At 44.2% G+C, this 18,961-nt stretch overlaps 2 protein-coding genes across 6 annotated transcripts in view; one reads left to right on the top strand and one right to left on the bottom strand.

Moving 5' to 3' along the window:
- Positions 1–18,961, bottom strand: part of LOC100486737 (NACHT, LRR and PYD domains-containing protein 4) — a 138,926-nt gene that overhangs the window by 6,984 nt on the left and 112,981 nt on the right. For 3 of the 5 annotated variants that reach the window (XR_004219856.1, XR_004219861.1, XR_004219859.1), the window contains 4 exons: positions 5,186–5,290; positions 4,693–4,766; positions 3,759–3,923; positions 24–136 (listed from right to left, as the gene is read on the bottom strand). The gene's annotated coding sequence lies outside the window, so the exon portion shown is untranslated. Of the gene's footprint in view, positions 1–23; positions 137–3,758; positions 3,924–4,692; positions 4,767–5,185; positions 5,291–17,211; positions 17,876–18,961 lie in introns of those variants that run through there. The other 2 variants (XR_004219858.1, XR_004219857.1) reach the window with 2 other exon arrangements.
- On the top strand, positions 13,418–15,545 carry LOC101730590. Its single transcript, XM_031891832.1, has 6 exons — positions 13,418–13,444; positions 13,569–13,686; positions 13,914–14,291; positions 14,516–14,699; positions 15,118–15,174; positions 15,307–15,545. Exons 1-6 carry the CDS (start codon positions 13,418–13,420, stop codon positions 15,389–15,391), a joined length of 849 nt encoding a protein of 282 aa, XP_031747692.1. The 3' UTR covers positions 15,392–15,545.

Below are 18,961 nucleotides of genomic sequence, written 5' to 3'. Positions count from 1 at the left end.
GGTCGGGGGGGGTCTAGTTGCACCACCGCTCCTGCTTGTTCCTGCCCATCATAAGTTAATGGTCATTTCCGGCCTGCGTCTCTGCAGCTGCAGCAGGTTCCTTTCTGTTTCTTCCGAAAAATCGTTCATCCCCACCCTGGAACAGCAAGGAGCCAAACATGAAAAATATCAGCATAACAGCAGATCACTAACATGCATTTTCCATGTGGTAATTACATTATATAAACTGTTTATATAGTAATGCAGAAATAGTCACTTTATTGGGACAATTCCACATATCAGTAAAGGTGCTGTCACCCAAAAACAGCCAATTACCCACGTTTTGCTAATCGCAGAAACCTCAGATGGACACATTGGGAAGGTGAATCTGAGTGGAATTGCCCCTCTTCTACCCGATGGGGAATGGGCACAGACTGTACTACACACATGTAAAGCACGTAGGATAGGAGGCACATGAGGGGCAAGCCTAGGCAGTGTCAGATATTAATATTTTGACAAAAACTGGACTTTATTGCCTAGAATCCCTTGCCCCTCCTCCCTCAGGGGAGTAACAATAAAGGAAGCAGGCCCTGTGACTGCTGGGGGGCCCTCATAGACACCCCCATCCTGGGAACACATTCATATGAGTTGGCCAAACCCATGTTACAACTGATCTTGCCCCATTATGCACAGACCAAGCCCCATTACATCTGAACTACTCCCAAACCACACGCCTTGCTCCCCCCCACAGGGGTATAAATACAGGGGACTCCTGAAGAATGCCAGGTCTGGGCCCAGGCCCAGGAAAAAGATTGATTAATAAGCACTGACAGTATATGTTTATAAAAAAAAGGAGTTATTCCCACAGGACTCAGGAAAAAAATTGATTAAAGGAAAAAGAAAGTCAAAGTCACTTGGGGGTGGCAAAATGTTAGGCAGCCCCAAGTGACTTTAACCACCTACCTTTTACCCCGGGCTGGTGCCCCTGTGAGGAGAGAACAGCACCAGCCCGGGGTAGCTGCCGGCGCTTACTTCTTCCTGACTCGCTGCGCGCGCATGCGCAGTAGAGTGAAAAGCCGAACTTAAACATTAAAGTCGGCTTTTCACTCTACTGCGCATGCGCCCACCGCTGGCATTTGCAGCGACGGAAGCAGGAAGAAGGAAGCGATCCGCTCCAGGTACCCCGGGCTGTTTTCTCCTAACAGGGGCACCAGCCCGGGGTACGAGGAAGCGGTTAAAGTCACTTGGGGGTGCCTAACATTTTGGCACCCCCAAGTGATTTTGCCTTTCGTTTTCCTTTAATAAGCACTGACAGTATATGTTTATAAAAAAAGGAGTTATTCCCACAGTTTAGTCCCTAAAATGACTTTTCTATGTGGCCCAGTAACTTCTAGTTATTTTGCTGTCAATGGTGTTAGTGTTTGCCTGGTTTATTCCATGACTGGTGCCTTTAAACTGGAAGGTTCAAACTGCACAAAATGGAGCAGATTTTCTGTCACAAGAGAACTCAGATTTGATAAACTGGGCAGAGTGCAATGCATTGTGGGATACATTGTTTCCTTTTCCCTCAGGAGAGTCACTTGGCCTGGTTGCCATTAGTAACGGTGATGCCATTGCCTGCCCTGTCCCTCATACCCTGCTGCTGCTGTTTCTACCTGATACAATTTGAAAATATAAGTTTGCTGAGAGGAAAAAAATTAACTTTTATGTGGTGGAACAAGCCTTTTAGGCCAGTCTTACTGCTAGTTCAGCAACACCCGGTAGTGAGAAACCAGGTTAATCCGGAATACACTAGTGCTCCCACCTCCTGAGGTGATTTACTCCATGACAAGAGGGAATGACTTTGGTTGTTGGCTACTGAGCAGTAGTTTGTGGCACACCGAGCTACACACAGCGGACATAGCGCCCCTCCACTTGAGAGTGTTAAACACAAAGCTTAGCTTTTGTGCCTTACTAAGTGCTGCCCTGTCTGGGGCAATATAAACACAGCTCTATATTAGTAATTAAGTTGGGTATTCCTATTACCAGGCTGTTGGAGATTAGACTATTAAGTCTCTATTCTATTCCACACGTTCTTCCCTTACTCGGCTCTGGGTTCCGTACCTATCCATGGCTTTCAGCTACTATTGGGTTGTAGGTTCATATGGTTACTATTCATTATGTTATGAGAAAGAACAGCATATTCCTGCCCCAGCTTATGCTATGGTAAGATAAGAAAGGTGTACTGTATGTCTCTCTAGTGAGTTTGGTACACTATTTCTGTCATTTTTATTTTCTATCATTATCTGAAAGGGATTCTATCATGATTTTTATGGGGTACATTTTATTTCTACATTACACTGTTTACATAGCAAATAATTCCCTCTGCCATTTAACATTTTATTCTTGAACCAACAAATGTATTTGTAGCTGTAATATTGGTGTTTAGGTGCATTGTGCCTGAGTCTGAGCTTTCAGAAGGAGCCAGCGCTACACATTAGAACTGCTTTAAGCAAACCTATTGTTTCTCCTACTCCCATGTAACTAGAGGAGTCCCAAGCCGGACTTGGATTTCTTACTATTGAGTGCTATTCTGATACCTAATGGGAGCTGCTATCTTGCTCCCTTCCCATTGTTCTGCTGATCGGCTGCTGGGGGGGGGGGATATCACTTCAACTTGCAGCGTCTGAGCTTTCAGAAGGAGCCGGCGCTACACATTAGAACATTAGAACCCCGCTGTGTAGCCCCGGGGGCAGCCATTCTTGCACCGGTACAGCTGGGGTGTTTGCTACAGAAACCCTACTATAGTTTATATAAATACCCCGCTGTGTAGCCCCGGGGGCAGCCATTCCTGCACCGGTACAGCTGGGGTGTTTGCTACAGAAACCCTACTATAGTTTATATAAATACCCCGCTGTGTAGCCCCGGGGGCAGCCGTTCCTGCACTGGTACAGCTGGGGTGTTTGCTACAGAAACCCTACTATAGTTTATATAAATACCCCGCTGTGTAGCCCCGGGGCAGCCATTCCTGCACTGGTACAGCTGGGGTGTTTGCTACAGAAACCCTACTATAGTTTATATAAATACCCTGCTGTGTAGCCCCGGGGGCAGCCATTCCTGCACTGGTACAGCTGGGGTGTTTGCTACAGAAACCCTACTATAGTTTATATAAATACCCGCTGTGTAACCCCGGGGGCAGCCATTCCTGCACTGGTACAGCTGGAGTGTTTGCTACAGAAACCCTACTATAGTTTATATAAATACCCTGCTGTGTAACCCCGGGGACAGCCATTCCTGCACTGGTACAGCTGGAGTGTTTGCTACAGAAACCCTACTATAGTTTATATAAATACCCTGCTGTGTAGCCCCGGGGGCAGCCATTCCTGCACTGGTACAGCTGGGGTGTTTGCTACAGAAACCCTACTATAGTTTATATAAATACCCTGCTGTGTAGGGTAGTCACTAGAATGAAGCCCAGGCCCAAGTAATGCATTTCGATCCCCACCAAAGAAACGCTGGTTGAAACGCATTGGGTTCTTTATGTCAATAACACATTTTTCAAGTACAATTTTGGAGTGCCCTGCTTTTCTCCTATTTTATATATAACTTGGGGATCTTCCAGGAGACCCCTGTAGTGAGCACCCACCCTGTTGACTATTAGATTGATGGTGTGCATCGCCAAATACTTAATCTTCATTGGAAATGAAATAAAGTCCCTTTGGTACCCTATTTCTGTCATTTGTTGGTCTGCAGAATAATGTTACCCATTACTGGCTGAAGATCTGACCAGCTGTACTTACCTGATCTCCCTCAGGCTGGGGTGTATCAGTATAAATTCCTTTATATGGGGGTAACCAGCGTCGCCAAAGAAATTGCTGCTAATGTTGAGGTGCGTAAGGTTGGGGTTGTTAGTCAGACGAAGCAGTGATACAGCATATTGTGGGGTTCACTTGGCCTCCTGGAGCCTGTGAGAGATAGAGTTTAACATGAAAGATACTTTATGACAGACAGATGGCGTAAATTTTTTGCATGTATATGCCCACCTACGGGTGGGTGATATCGGGTTAAACGATATCGGGCCAAATAATCAAATTAAAACGGTGGGCATAAACTCTGGGGACTGCATCAACGAGCCAAGGCTGTCCCTTATCCAACGTAAATTCATACCTGCCCAATCGAGATCTGCCCGATTTCAGTCCAGATGTCAGTCGGGGAGGACCGTCGTTGGTGCCCATACACATACAGATAAGCTGCAGAATCGGTATAAAGGACCGATATCGGCATCTGAAATCAGCCAGTGTATGGCCACCTTAAAGCCTACAAAACACAATGTCAAAAATACCTCAGTCCAGGTCTGGACTGGCAATCTGTGGAATTTGGCAAAGGCCAGAACGGCTGCTGTAAGACAGTCACTATTATTAAGCCATAGACAGTCACTATTTATGGGGCTGGTGGGGGCTGTTTGGGCCTCTGTGTTCTTGAAATGCCAGGGTGTATTTTTAATCTCAGTCCAGGCCTGCACCCCCCACTACTACTGCTGCTTAAACCTTCCCTTACTGGAATGCCATCTCTGAAATTCCCCAGAGAGAATCCTTCCTCAGTCTCTTCAATAATAGACTCACAGATTCACTCTTGGAGCGCTGGCATACCCTCTCACTCACAAGGGGCATTTACAGGACCTACCCATCTAAACCCACACACACCAGTCTTTCTTCTGCTTTTATTTATAGTTACCTGATAGAAGCCCCAAATGATTATCCGTATGACTACAGCTGCTGAACAGTAGAGCAGAGCCTTGCTGGAAGTGTCTGGAGGATAGATGTAGCAGAACTATAATTTTAGTCAACGTGACAGTATAAATAATAGAAACAAAGTGCCATTGGTTTTTAACAATGAATTGAACAATAAAGATACAGGATTGGATGAGCTCACACTCAACCCAGCTGTGTTGGAGACAGGGTAGGATGGACATATAGCCTCCTTTACAGCTATGACACCTCAGGGATTCTGGATCCCTTCCATTGGAAGCTTTACAATGATAAGTATAGCCCATTCCCATCCCATTGCAGCAGTATTACCTGTACTAAGGTAGTACTTGGGAATACCCTGGGGGTACTATGACGGTATTTATTTTCTCTCACTATTATAAAATATGTATTATTCCTAGTTTAGGGGGGCTTTACAATGATTTTTCTGCAAGGTCAGGGGTCTAGTTGCACCACCGCACCTGCTTGTTCCTGCCCATCATAAGTTAATGGTCATTTCCGGCCTGCGTCTCTGCAGCTGCAGCAGGTTCCTTTCTGTTTCTTCAGAAAAATCGTTCATCCCCACCCTGGAACAGCAAGGAGCCAAACATGAAAAATATCTTCATAACAGCAGATTGCTAACATGCATTTAATTCAATTATATAAACTGTTTATACAATAATGAAGAAATAGTCACTTTACTGGGACAATTCAACATTATCATTAAAGGGGCTGTCACCCAAAAACAGCCAAATGAGGGGAAGTCTCTCTCTTCTACCCGATGGGGAATGGGCACAGACTGTGCTATACACATGTAAATCACGTAGGATAGGGGCACATGAGGGGGCATGCCTACGCAGTGTCAGATATTAATATTTGGACAAAAAATGGACTTCATTGCCTAGAATCCCTTGCCCCTCCTCCCTAACAATAAAGGAAGCAGGCCCTGTGACTGCTGGGGGGCCCTCATAGACACCCCCATCCTGGGAACACATTCATATGAGTTGGCCAAACCCATGTTACAACTGATTTTGCCCCATTATGCACAGACCAAGCCCCATTACATCTGAACTACTCCCAAACCACACGCCTTGCTCCCCCCCACAGGGGTATAAATACAGGGGACTCCTGAAGAATGCTAGGTCTGGGCCCAGGACTCAGGGAAAAGATTAATAAGCACTGACAGTATATGTTTATAAAAAAAGGAGTTATTCCCACAGTTTAGTCCCTAAAATGCCTTTTCTATGTGGCCCAGTAACTTCTAGTTATTTTGCTGTCTATAATGTTATTGTTTGCCTGGTTTATTCCATGACTGGTGCCTTTTAACTGGGAGATTCAAACTGCACAAAATGGAGCAGATTTTCTGTCACAAGAGAGCTCAGATTCCATAAACTGGGCAGAGTGCAATGCATTGTGGGATATATTGTTTCCTTTTCCCTCAGGAGAGTCACTTGGCCTGGTTGCCATTAGTAACGGTGATGCCATTGCCTGCCCTGTCCCTCATACCCTGCTGCTGCTGTTTCTACCTGATACAATTTGAAAATGTAAGTTTGCTGAGAGGAAAAAAATAAACTTTTATGTGGTGGAACAAGCCTTTTAGGCCAGACAGTCTTACTGCTGGTTCAGCAACACCCGGTAGTCAGAAACCAGGTTAATCCGGAATACACTAGTGCTCCCACCTCCTGAGGTGATTTACTCCATGACAAGAGGGAATGAACATCTTTAAGGACATGTAAATCCCCCATAAAAAGCTTTATTAGTGACCGGCCTCTTTGAAATATGGAAATACCTGCCACTCTGGGTGTTAGAAGTTATCAGTAAGGCTGTAGCACCCCCTTAATCACTTGGGGTTCCTTCTCCTCCTCTAACTCACTTGCCCCCTCCCTTGGGAACTGACATTGGTTGTTGGCTACTGAGCAGTAGTTTGTGGCACACCGAGCTACACACAGCGGGCATAGCGCCCCTACACTTGAGGGTGTTAATCCCTTACTAAGTGCCTTACTAAGTGCTGCCCTGGCTGGGGCAATATAAACACAGCTCTATATTAGTAATTAAGTTGGGTATTCCTATTACCAGGCTGTTGGAGATTAGACTATTATGTCTCTATTCTATTCCACACGTTCTTCCCTTACTCGGCTCTGGGTTCCGTACCTATCCATGGCTTTCAGCTACTATTGGGTTCTAGGTTCATATGGTTACTATTCATTATGTTATGATAAAGAACAGCATATTCCTGCCCCGGCTTATGCTATGGTAAGATAAGAAAGGTGTACTGTATTTCTCTCCAGTGAGTTTGGTACACTATTCCTGTCATTTTTATTTTCTATTATTATCTTAAAGGGATTCTGTCATGATTTTTATGGGGTACATTTTATTTCTACATTACACTGTTTACATAGCAAATAATTCCCTCTGCCATTTAACATTTTATTCTTGAACCAACAAATGTATTTGTAGCTGTAATATTGGTGTGTAGGTGCATTGTGCCTGAGTCTGAGCTTTCAGAAGGAGCCGGCGCTACGCATTAGAACTGCTTCCAGCTAACGCTGGCCATACACGGGCAGATCCGCTCGCTTGGCGATGTCGCCAAGCGAGCGGATCTTCACCCGATATCCCCACCTACAGGTGGCGATATCGGGGAGGCATGTAGGTGAATTCGATCGTTTGGCCCTGGGGCCAATGACGAAATTCTGCACGCGGCAATGGGGCAGTAGGTTCGGGGACCGCATCAACGAGCCGATGCGGTCCCCGATCCGACGGGATTTTCTAACCTGGCCGACCGATATCTGGGCAATTTCAGGCCAGATATTGGTTGGCCAGTCCGCTCGTTTCTGCCCCTACACGGGCCGATAAGCTGCCGAGTCGGTCCAAGGGACCGATATCGGCAGCTTCCGTCGGCCGTGTATGTATGTATGTATGTATGTATATTTTTATTTATAAAGCGCTACTTATGTACGCAGCGCTGTACAGTAGAATAGATTAATACAAACAGGGGGTTAATAAGATAATAGATAAATACAAAGTACAACAATAAATACAAGATACAGTTACAGTTGCAATAAGTTAAGAGTCAAAGACACAAGAGGATGGAGGTCCCTGCCCCGTAGAGCTTACAATCTATATGGGAGGGTAACTCACAGACACAAATAGGCAAATATAAGTGCTGTAGGTCACAGTGGGTGACATTACAATATAAGTGCCAGTTCCCAGATCAGGTGCTGGGTGAGTGCTCCAAAAGGTAGTCTTTTGGTTTAGTTTTAAAAAGACTGGGGGAGGATTCTCTCCGAAGGAGATCAGGGAGGGCATTCCAAATGTAAGGGGCAGCAAGGCAGAAGGGTTTAAGGCGGGAAACAGCTGTAGTAGTGGGGGGCGCAACCAAACGATTGCTCTGCGAGGAACGAAGGAGTCGGCCAGGAACGTACGGAGACACAAGGGAAGAGATGTAGTGAGGAGCAGAGGAATGGGGGGCTTTGAAGGTTAAGAGAAGGAGTTTGTAGGATATTCTTTGTTTAATAGGAAGCCACGATAAGGACTTTAGCAGGGGAAGGGCCTGAACTCTCCTGGATGAGTATGGGGACCTTAACCTATTGTTTCTCCTACTCCCATGTAACTGGAGGAGTTCCAAGCCCGAATTGGATTTCTTACTACTGAGTGCTATTCTGATACCTACTGGGAGCTGCTATCTTGCTCCCTTCCCATTGTTCTGCTGATCAGCTGCTGGGGGTGAGTGGGGGGATATCACTCCAACTTGCAGCGCAGCAGTAAAGTGTGCCTGAGCTTTCAGAAGGAGCCAGTGCTACACATTAGAACTGCTTTCAGCTAACCTATTGTTTCTCCTACTCCCATGTAACTGGAGGAGTCCCAAGCCGGACCTGAATTTCTTACTATTGAGTGCTATTCTGATACCTACTGGGAGCTGCTATCTTGCTCCCTTCCCATTGTTCTGCTGTTTGGTTCCAACCTGAAGTGCAGCAGTAAAGTGTGACGGAAGTTTATCAGAGCACAGGTCACATGGATGTGGCACCCTGGGAAAGAATATGGCTAGCTCCATGTGAAATTTCAAAATGTAATATAAACAAATCTGTCAGATCTGAATGCAGGATTCTGCTGGAGAATCTCTATTAACTGAAGGGTTTTGTACTTACCTGGTCTCCCTCAGGCTGGGGTGTGTCAGTATATGTTTCTGTATATGGGGGTAACCAGCGTTGCCAAAGAAACTGCTGCTGATATTGAGGGACACAAGGTTGGGGTTGTTAGTCAGGGAGAGGAACGACTCGGTGTATTCTGGGGTCAGCTTGGCCTCCTGGAGTCTGTGAGAGACAGAGATTTGAATGAAGGCTGCTCTAAAGTAAGACACAGGTCATCAACCCTTTACGTATGGACAAACCCCTCATCCACATTTCCTTGAGATTTCTATGGCACAAATGCAAGGACTATGTATCTATGTGTGGGTACCAGGAAGGGCTATGCTACTGAAATAAAAGACTATACTTAGCCTATACAGGCTTTACATCTAAAATCCTTGTCTTACATATATAATATGTTATCATGGGATAATGCAGCCACTTTCCATTACCTATGGATCTGCCTTCAATAAAAAAAACCACGGTCAGAAGTGGAGGGTTTTATAAGCAATAAGCAAAATAAATGAAATCCTAAATAAATCTGAACCCACAACTTTGCTTTATGCTTTATTCTCTTTACAGACAACAAAGATACCTTTTAAAGGGGTGTTTTCTTTCCGTATGTTATACAAAGGCCAGTTCTAAGCAACCTTTCAATTGGTCTTCATTATTTATTTTTTATAGCTTTTTAATTTTTAGCCTTCCTCTTTAGACACTTTCCAGCCTTCTAATGGGGGTCACTGACCCCGGCAGCCAAAATACTACAGCTCTGTGAGGCTACAGCTTAACTGTTATTGTTACTTTTTATAATTCTTTCTATTCAGGTCCTCTCCTATTAATATTTTAATCTCTCATTCAAACCACTCCCTTGCTGCTAAGGTAATTTGGACCCTAGCAACGAGATAGCCGCTGAAACTGGAGAGCTGCAGAACAAAAAGTAAAATAACTAAAAAACTACAAGTAATAAAAATGAAGACCAATTGCAGATTGTCTCAGAATATCGCTCTCTACACCATACTAAAAGTTAAAAGCAGCCCAGAGCCCACTGAGCATGTGTAATGTCATTGATACGCCTAACAAAATCCAAGATGGTGGAGCCCATGCACAATATTGAAGTACATTACAGTATATATATATATACAGTATACGAGTAGAGGCAGTTAAATGTGTAGAGGCAGCTATATGAGTAGAGGCAGCTATATGAGTAGAGGCAGTTATATGAGTAGGGGCAGTTATATGAGTAGGGGCAGTTATATGAGTAGGGGCAGTTATATGAGTAGAGGCAGCTATATGAGTAGAGGCAGTTATATGAGTAGGGGCAGTTATATGAGTAGAGGCAGTTATATGAGTTGTGGCAGTTATATGAGATGGGGCAGTTATATGAGTAGGGGCAGTTATATGAATAGGGGCAGTTATATGAGATGGGGCAGTTATATGAGATGGGGCAGTTATATGAGTAGGGGCAGTTATATGAGTAGTGGCAGTTATATGAGATGGGGCAGTTATATGAGTAGGGGCAGCTATATGAGTAGGGGCAGTTATATGAGATGGGGCAGTTATATGAGTAGGGGCAGTTATATGAGTAGGGGCAGCTATATGAGTAGGGGCAGTTATATGAGATGGGGCAGTTATATGAGTAGGGGCAGTTATATGAGTAGTGGCAGTTATATGAGTAGGGGCAGTTATATGAGTAGGGGCAGCTATATGAGTAGGGGCAGTTATATGAGTAGGGGCAGTTATATGAGTAGGGGCAGTTATATGAGTAGGGGCAGCTATATGAGTAGGGGCAGTTATATGAGATGGGGCAGTTATATGAGTAGGCGCCAGTGTTGGGCCCTTAGCTGAAGGCCAGTGTCACAGCCTGCCTGTAGCCTTGGGGAGCAGCGATGTGGGGCAGGGCAGTACCCCAAAAAGGTTAAATATCCCCAACATAGTGTCGTGATTGGACAATCTGGGGGGAAATGAGCCAATCTTGGGGGGACCTTGGGGGGCATAGGGTGCCAGCTGGAAGAGGACCACATCCGCGCCATGGTGCCCTCCCTGCCCAATGGCATTTTCTATTGTGTCATTAGTTGTTCCTTTTTTTATTAGTTGTATTAGTAGTATATTGGCTTGCTATTGGGGCATACACCAAACCCCAAAAACTGAATTGATGCATCGTCACTCAGGGAGCTTTCCTTATTACTTTGGCAATTTATATTATATTTCTATTGTTAGTTGTTTCTAAAATATTTGCCTATTTGCCATATCATTCAAAATGGGAGCAGCCCCCGACCCACGATGCCTCCCACCAGGCGTGGATTTGTGGCAAGACCATAAAGGCCCGGGCCTAGGGCAGCTTGCCGCCCAAACCACAGTGAAAGTTTGTTCACATACAGAGCAATGAGGACTGGAAAACGCCATTGTGTCCTCTCCCCACTGTGAGTTAAAGGGACGCACATGGGGGGGAAGATGGAGGTAAAGGGGCGGGGAAAGGAGGCGGCCTCGGGCGCTGTATTAACAAATATGGCCCTGCCTCCCACTGCGTTACATGCAGCCCAGCCCCCGGGTGGTGTTGATTTAAATCCATATATACACCCGCCCATAAAGCCATTAACACCTTTGGGTAGTGGCCTTTATATCCTTATATAAATAACCAATAAATCCTTTTATACACAATGAATAATCAATAGTATAAAAAACAAACCCTTTGGGTAGTGGCCTTTATATCCTTATATAAATAACCCATAAATCCTTTTATACACAATGAATAATCAATAGTATACAAAGCAAACCAAGAGTCCCTATCAAACATAACATTTCCCATTCATGGCTCATACCCCCATAGTTGTGTTAAGGTAAATCCAGAATGCTTCTCTGTATCCCCTATTCCCATATTATCCTTGGGTCCCTGTATAAATAGGGGGCCACATTAGCCATCCCACCATGCTTACCCCACAGGCCTGCCTATGGCCGGCTTATAATCCCCTCTTTCTGTTGCTGACCAGCGTTCCAGGGCCCTAGTGCCCACCCAGCAGATAGTCTTACCCACATACTGGGCTCCACACTCACTGGTGGCTAAATAAATTGCCCCCTTGGACAAGCAATTAAAAATACTACTTAATTATTAATAGGCTATGAGAATGGGGTGCACTATCCATTGGGGTGCGACTCCTCATTGGCTGCAGTTGGGACCCTGTTCTGTTCTTGCTGGAACCCAAGTGTAAGCCTTAGAAGGCCCCCAGGTGAGCCCACCCTTACCCTATCTCCCTATGATGGTGAGTTACACACAGATGGAGCCTACATTGGGTCACTAAATAAGCCTCACTATATCTCACTCATAGAGCAACTACAATGCACCCCAATACGGCTCAGTCATGGGAACCCAATAACCTACGTTCTACTTAAGGCCTCCTGGCCCAGATCTCATTTTAAAAGTCATCCTGCACTTTACACTTTATTTACCTGACCTATCCCAGGGGGAGGGAATCTGACTGGACAGCCCAGCACAGCTTTCCAACTGCCCCTGTCACTGAAACGTATTGGCTGTTGACAGTTATCCAATATGGCCCCCAATATTTTCACTGATTACTGATGCAAACTCACGCTGCACCCTCTATGGGTAGTGAGTACCTCTAGGGTATTGTTACAATGCTGTGTGGGCCATGAATGCCCACGTTGTATGTTTATGAACAGATGGGTTAGTACCATCCTAGTAACTCATAGCAACCAATCAGATTTTTGCTACCATTATCCCCGTATACTGTATAGGTTACAGAGTCACAATTACAGATACATGATATGTATAGGAACTGTGTGAGAGGAACGGCCTCTTCTCTGGTTACAGACACACTCAGCCCCACAAATGGGAAGAATGGCAGAGATTTACACATCATTGGGTTCATGGCTGTACAGAGAATTTATTGAATTTGTCACATATAACTCATACATTAGGCAGGGCAATTTATTGGTACAGTCGCCTTACCCTTTAATCCAGGCATTAGACCATCACAATAGGGCTACAAACCTGATTTCTGTAGGAGGGTTTTTATTCAGTTTTATTATTCTGATATGTGAGTAATAAAGGCATTGCCCATGGGAGATACCCGCGGGCTCCCCTGAGATACAGGGATTGCAGGGAGGGGCTGGGAGTGCCTGTATGGGGGGCTTTTATCTCTTTTTATTGCTTTTTTACACCTAACGCCTCCCCAGCCAAGTAGAATTATTATTGTATGTCATATTGGGGATATTGGGGCAGAATCCAAATGGTAAATTACAGTGCCCTTCTGGCTTCCCTCAGTTTAATCTCATAAATCTGCCCCATAGTTACACCCCTGTATAGTGTATTTATTGGTGACTGAACTTTCCCTACGAATATTATCCAGCATTTTATTGCAACTTTTGATATAATCAGGTAACATTGGTAAGTGGCAGTTATATAACTGTAAGGCTCATTTCACTAGAGCCCCAGATATCAGCATTGTGAAATCATCACTCTGGTATCCCGAGAGCATTGTGGCATCATCAGCCTGGAAGCTCTAACCCTGTACGTCTTACACCGAACTCATTTGGTGTTTAGAGCTTGACGTGGTCACTATTAGTGGCCCCATCATGTGTTTTAAAGCATCAAAAAGAACGGTGAGTATTTGTTTGTAGCTTTATATGTGGGAATCATTTAACCATGAAATAAACCCAATAGGGCTGTTCTGCCCTATCAATGTGTCACATTCTCATATTTATTCTATTTCTTTTTCTTTTCCAGAGAAAGATCTGTGAAGGCCGTGGGAGACTCTCCTGCCCAGCATTGATGGGTCCCGCGTGTCTTCGCCCTTTTATTATTCTACTTGGATTATTTCTTTTATTTCTCAGCTCCACATCAGGTAAATATAATTCTCTTGCCCTTTCCCCCTGAATCACTAACTGCCCCTGTATGTGTGCAGCCAGTCCCTTATATATATATATATCAGTGTCAGGTTAGTGAGTGGGTGTGGGAAGTCGGGGGGCTGCTAATGAATGGGATTGGGCAGCCCCCCTATTGCAGGGTGAGGGCTGCTAGAGACTGCGCTGTAGGTTCCATGATCCTAATGGGATTTTTCCCCTCTTTTAGCGGTAAAGGTTGAAAACTTCACCTTATTTGAAGAGAAGCTGAAGCTGGAGGCGCATACAGCCAATATGATTCCCTGTGTGTTTCACACACGGCGCCGCCTCAACCCACTCAGAGTCCAACTGGAATGGGGTAAAATGGATAAGGAAGGTTACGTGTCCCTCATACACCTGGACGGAAACCACGTGAGAAAGGCAGCGGCTGATTTTGGGGATAAATACCAGCTGTTTATACCCCAAGTGTCACAAGGGAACTGCTCCCTGGTGATAAATCCCACGGATATTGCAGACAGCGGCACTTATCAGGTCCGGCTGAGGATTCTAGGAAAGCTGTACGAGCCGGTTCCATCCATAGAGATTCAGGTTGTCGATCAGCGCAAAGGTAAGTTAAAGGGCAAGTAAAACAATCACTCCCGATTTCAAATGTAATCCCAATTCAGCCTCTGTCTCATTAGATATGAAAGAAAAAGTGTCAGTATTGTAACTCAAATAGGCAGCGCATTAACTGACTAAATATAATGCCCCCCAGTGCTACCCACCTGCGCTCACTTACTCTCAGTAACTCTCTCATTTCATTGGGATTCACTGTATCATTTTGCTTTGCAGTTGAGTCCCGGGCATGGGGCAAGAAAAAGACGACTGTACCGCCAACCACTATTGCAACAGTACCACCAGGATTTGTTGACGACGTCCAAAAAAGACTTGCGAAAATTGATAAGATGGCGATTATAGTGATTGTACTTAATGGGGTGTTCGTTGGTATAGCCATACTGCTAGGAGTCCTTGTATTGTAAGTAACAGTTCTTATTGCTTGTTTTCTGGTGGGGAAGGAGGGTGGGAATGTATCCGGCTTTAGAATATAGATCAGGGGCAACAAACGTGTAGGGACACTAAATATTTGAGCAAGAGCCAATGTAGCCATGTGTGAGTCTGCTCAGCCATAAATAGCCAGTAATATATCCTTATATATGGGGGTTAGTGATGCCATCAGTTGGCCTTCCTTGGAATCAGTGTCTGGCCTGGTGCCCTTATATGGGCATGGGCCCCCTGGGAGTCTTCCAACATCATTATATTTTACACATAGGGGTTATAGTGTCTCATACATACATATATTTATACATATACGGGATTTGTAACAAAGATGTATAGAATAAAACTGCTATAAAACTCGTGCAGCCAATTTATAATATTTCTCCTGTTTATTGCAGTATTACGTACAGGAAAAAGAGTTCCTCTGGCGATGAGGAGAACCCACCAAAAAAAGGGTAAGTAAGCATTTATACCAGTTTTTATTCCCACTATACTTCTGAGCCCAGGGGGCGGCATACATTCCCATCTAACAGGGACACATATCAGTAAGGAGCTTTAACCATCTCCAACCTATTTTGTATGTGCAGGAAACAGAAAGGAAAGAAGGAACCATCTGACGAGAGTGAGGAAAGCTCATCCAGTGAGTCAGAAGAGAGCTCTAGTGAGAGTTAATAGGAGAGACTGGGCATCATTACATGATGTGGGAGGGAGGAGGGCCAGTCAATTAGGAGAAGAAGAAGAAAACCCAGTAAATGAAACCAATAACTTCTCATCTGAAGGAGAATGTTCTCAGTCTTTTGATTCTACTTTGTATCATCTGCATAAATAAATAAACTCTAATAATAATAATATAAGTTCATCTTTGTATTCGTCTCCCTGATATACAGTGCTTATGTGTATGGGTTTTTACATTTCTCTTTTGTTTTCTAAAATGTAATTAACGCGAGTAGTAAGTAACAGTAATATAATATCTATACTGACGGAGCGCAGTCATTGTAGCAAACTTGTACACACGTTTCTTCTTTTGTTTGGCTCCGCCATTTAAAAGGACTAGTATTTGGCATTACTATAGGCATTACTGTATTGGCATTACTGTATTGGCATTACTGTATAGGTATTACTATAGGCATTACTGTATTGGCATTACTATAGACATTACTATAGGCATTACTGTATTGGCATTACTATAGACATTACTATAGGCATTACTATAGGCATTACTATAGGCATTACTGTATAGACATTACTATAGGCATTACTGTATAGACATTACGATAGACATTACTATAGGCATTACTATAGGCATTACTGTATAGACATTACTATAGGCATTACTGTATAGACATTACTAAAATGGCTTCCCCAATCACTATCCTTGGGGCACCTAGTACAATTTGCCCCGTTGCCACATACCTACTATGGATTTGCAGGTTACCAGGGCAGTAAAGGGGAAGGGAGGGTTTGTGCATACTTTGCTAAGCCAACAAGCAATATTCTGCTATTACTGACCAGTGAAGGGACTTGAAACTGAAAATTCCACCCACAGCTGCTTAAAGGGGTTGTTTACCTTTAAATTAACTTTTAGTCTGATGTAGAGAGTGCTTTTTGGGACGATTTGCAATGGTACAGTTTGGATTTTCAGCAGCAATCTGGTTGCTAGGGTACAAGTTAACCTAGCAACCAGGCAAAGGTTTGAAAGAGATACGGGAATATGAATAGGAGAGGCCTAAATAGAAAGATAAGTAAGAAAAAGTAACAATAACTGGAGACTCACAGAGCAATAGTTGTTTGGCTGCCGGGGTCAGTGACCCCCATTTGAAAGCTGGAGTCAGAAAAGGAAGCCGCATAATTCAAAAACTATAACAAATAAATACCAATTAAAAAGTTGCTAAGAATAGGACTTTTTCTATAACATACTAAAAGTTAACCTGAACCAGCCCTTTAAAGGAGAAGGAAAGTCACTTTTTAATGGCCCAAAACTACAGATTGCACAAAAACCCTATACAGATAGTTAACAACACACACAGCAACTGTTACTGTTAGACCCCCTCGCTCTCGCGAGTAACATAAGGTGGCCAGAGAATATAATAAGTGTAATTATATTAGGCCTTATAGCCCAGCAGAATATTACATTATTAAATGCTATAAAAAAAAATCCACATTTACTATAAAGCGGTTGTTCACCTATGAGTTAACTGTTAGTATGATGTAGAGAGTAATAGTCTGAGACACTTTGCAATTGGTCTTCATGTTTTATTAGTAGTTATTTCCTATTCAGTTCAGGAGCTCTCCAGTTTGTAGTTCTAACAGCTCTCTGGTTGCTAGGGTCCAAATTACCTTAGCAACCAGGGAGTGGTTTGAATGAGAAATTGGTATATGAATAGAAGGAGGGCCTGAATAGAAAAAAAACTATAAAAAATAACAATAACAATAAAACTGCCGGGGTCAGTGACCCCCATTTGAAAGCTGCAAGGAGTTAGAAGAAGAAGGCAAATAATTTAAAAACTGTAAAAAATAAATAATGAAGACCAATTGGAAAGTTGCTTAGAATTATTAATTCTATAACATTATAAAGGGTGAACGACCCCTTTAGCAACAGGAGATAATAAGGAACTACCCCTTGTCCTCTCCACTGTTGTGTTTCAACACTACAAAATGGAGTCAGCCTACCTTCTCTGTAGTGATCTGCAAACTTTCCCACTGCCATAACTGTAACACAATCCCTATAATGCAAGTCCATCCATCTCTATAAGTTTATGTGCCTTTCAGAGCCATATCTTTAGTTGCCAGCCAATGAAAACAAGTCTAGACGATTGATTTTCCAGGCGTCCAATCACAGTATAACTGGCCTGTTCGGGTACCAACCAAACAGAGTGTATCTATTTCCCTAGCTATTCCCATCACCGCCTCTTGGGATGTCCTTACAAACATTTGCAAGTCTCTTAGCATTGTTATACAAATAAACATAAAATTATTCCTGCTTAGCTTCCCCTTGATTGATGCAACGATCAGCCAATTGCGTCATAGCCGAGCCCACTGATGTCATGTGCCCCTGGTATTTCAGTCCATCACAGGATAATGGCCAATTCTGGTCGGTGGGCCTTAAGCTGCTGTAGGTTCCTCTCTGTTTCCTCTGAAAAGTCGTTCATCCCGACCCTGGATGGAAAGGAAAGAATCTCAGTGATATTTTGGACCTTATTGCCCCGGCACTGTATCTTGTGGCCCCCGCCGACCCATGCCTGCACCCCCCACTGGAATATGTGGGTGCCATAGCTTTAGAGTAGGACCTCGTGATTGGGGTTTGATAATATATGGACACAAAATGAGCAACAGCTCTAGTGATGAGGGGGCCGGCCCGATACCCGCGAGAACGGTGGGTTTAGCCCCCTTAGTTTGCCCATAGCCTGTATAGAGAGATACCATAAAACTATGGCACATAGGGATTCCCCTGTACTAAGCACAATTCAGCAGGAACAGCCCCCTTAGTTTGCCCATAGCCTGTATAGAGAGATACCATAAAACTATGGCACATAGGGATTCCCCTGTACTAAGCACAATTCAGCAGGAACAGCCCCCTTAGTTTGCTCATAGCCTGTATAGAGAGATACCATAAAACTATGGCACACAGGGATTCCCCTGTACTAAGCACAATTCAGCAGGAACAGCCCCCTAAGTTTGCCCATAGCCTGTACAGAGAGATACCATAAAACTATGGCACATAGGGATTCCCCTGTACTAAGCACAATTCAGCAGGAACAGCCCCCTAAGTTTGCTCATAGCCTGTACAGAGAGATACCATAAAACTATGGCACATAGGGATTCCCCTGTACCTAGCACAATTCAGCAGGAACAGCCCCCTAAGTTTGCTCATAGTCTGTACAGAGAGATACCATAAAACTATGACAGCATAGGGATTCCCAGGCCCGGATTTGTGGAGAGGCCACAAAGGCCCGGGCCTAGGGCCACAGAAACCTGGGTGCGGCATGCCGCCCCGCCACACAAAGATCTCAAATTTTTGTTCCCATACGGAGCAATGGGGACTTCTCCCCACTGCTCCGTATGCAAGTTTGGCCTATGGCGCATGTGCGCTTCCACACCCCCCCCCCTGTTCGCGCATGCGCGCTCCCCATTCTCTGTTTCACACCTGATTTATACAGTAGTAGTAGATCTGGGTTCAATACCTGGTGACGGCATCAACTCCTTACAAAAGTCAATTAATCAGCAATATAACAATATGTGACA

The sequence above is a fragment of the Xenopus tropicalis genome, chromosome 8 (genome assembly GCF_000004195.4).
Source record: "Xenopus tropicalis strain Nigerian chromosome 8, UCB_Xtro_10.0, whole genome shotgun sequence".
Classification (NCBI taxonomy): Eukaryota; Metazoa; Chordata; class Amphibia; order Anura; family Pipidae; genus Xenopus; species Xenopus tropicalis.
The sequence above is the reverse complement of the archived record's forward strand: the minus strand, read 5'-3'. Positions and strand labels throughout refer to the sequence as shown.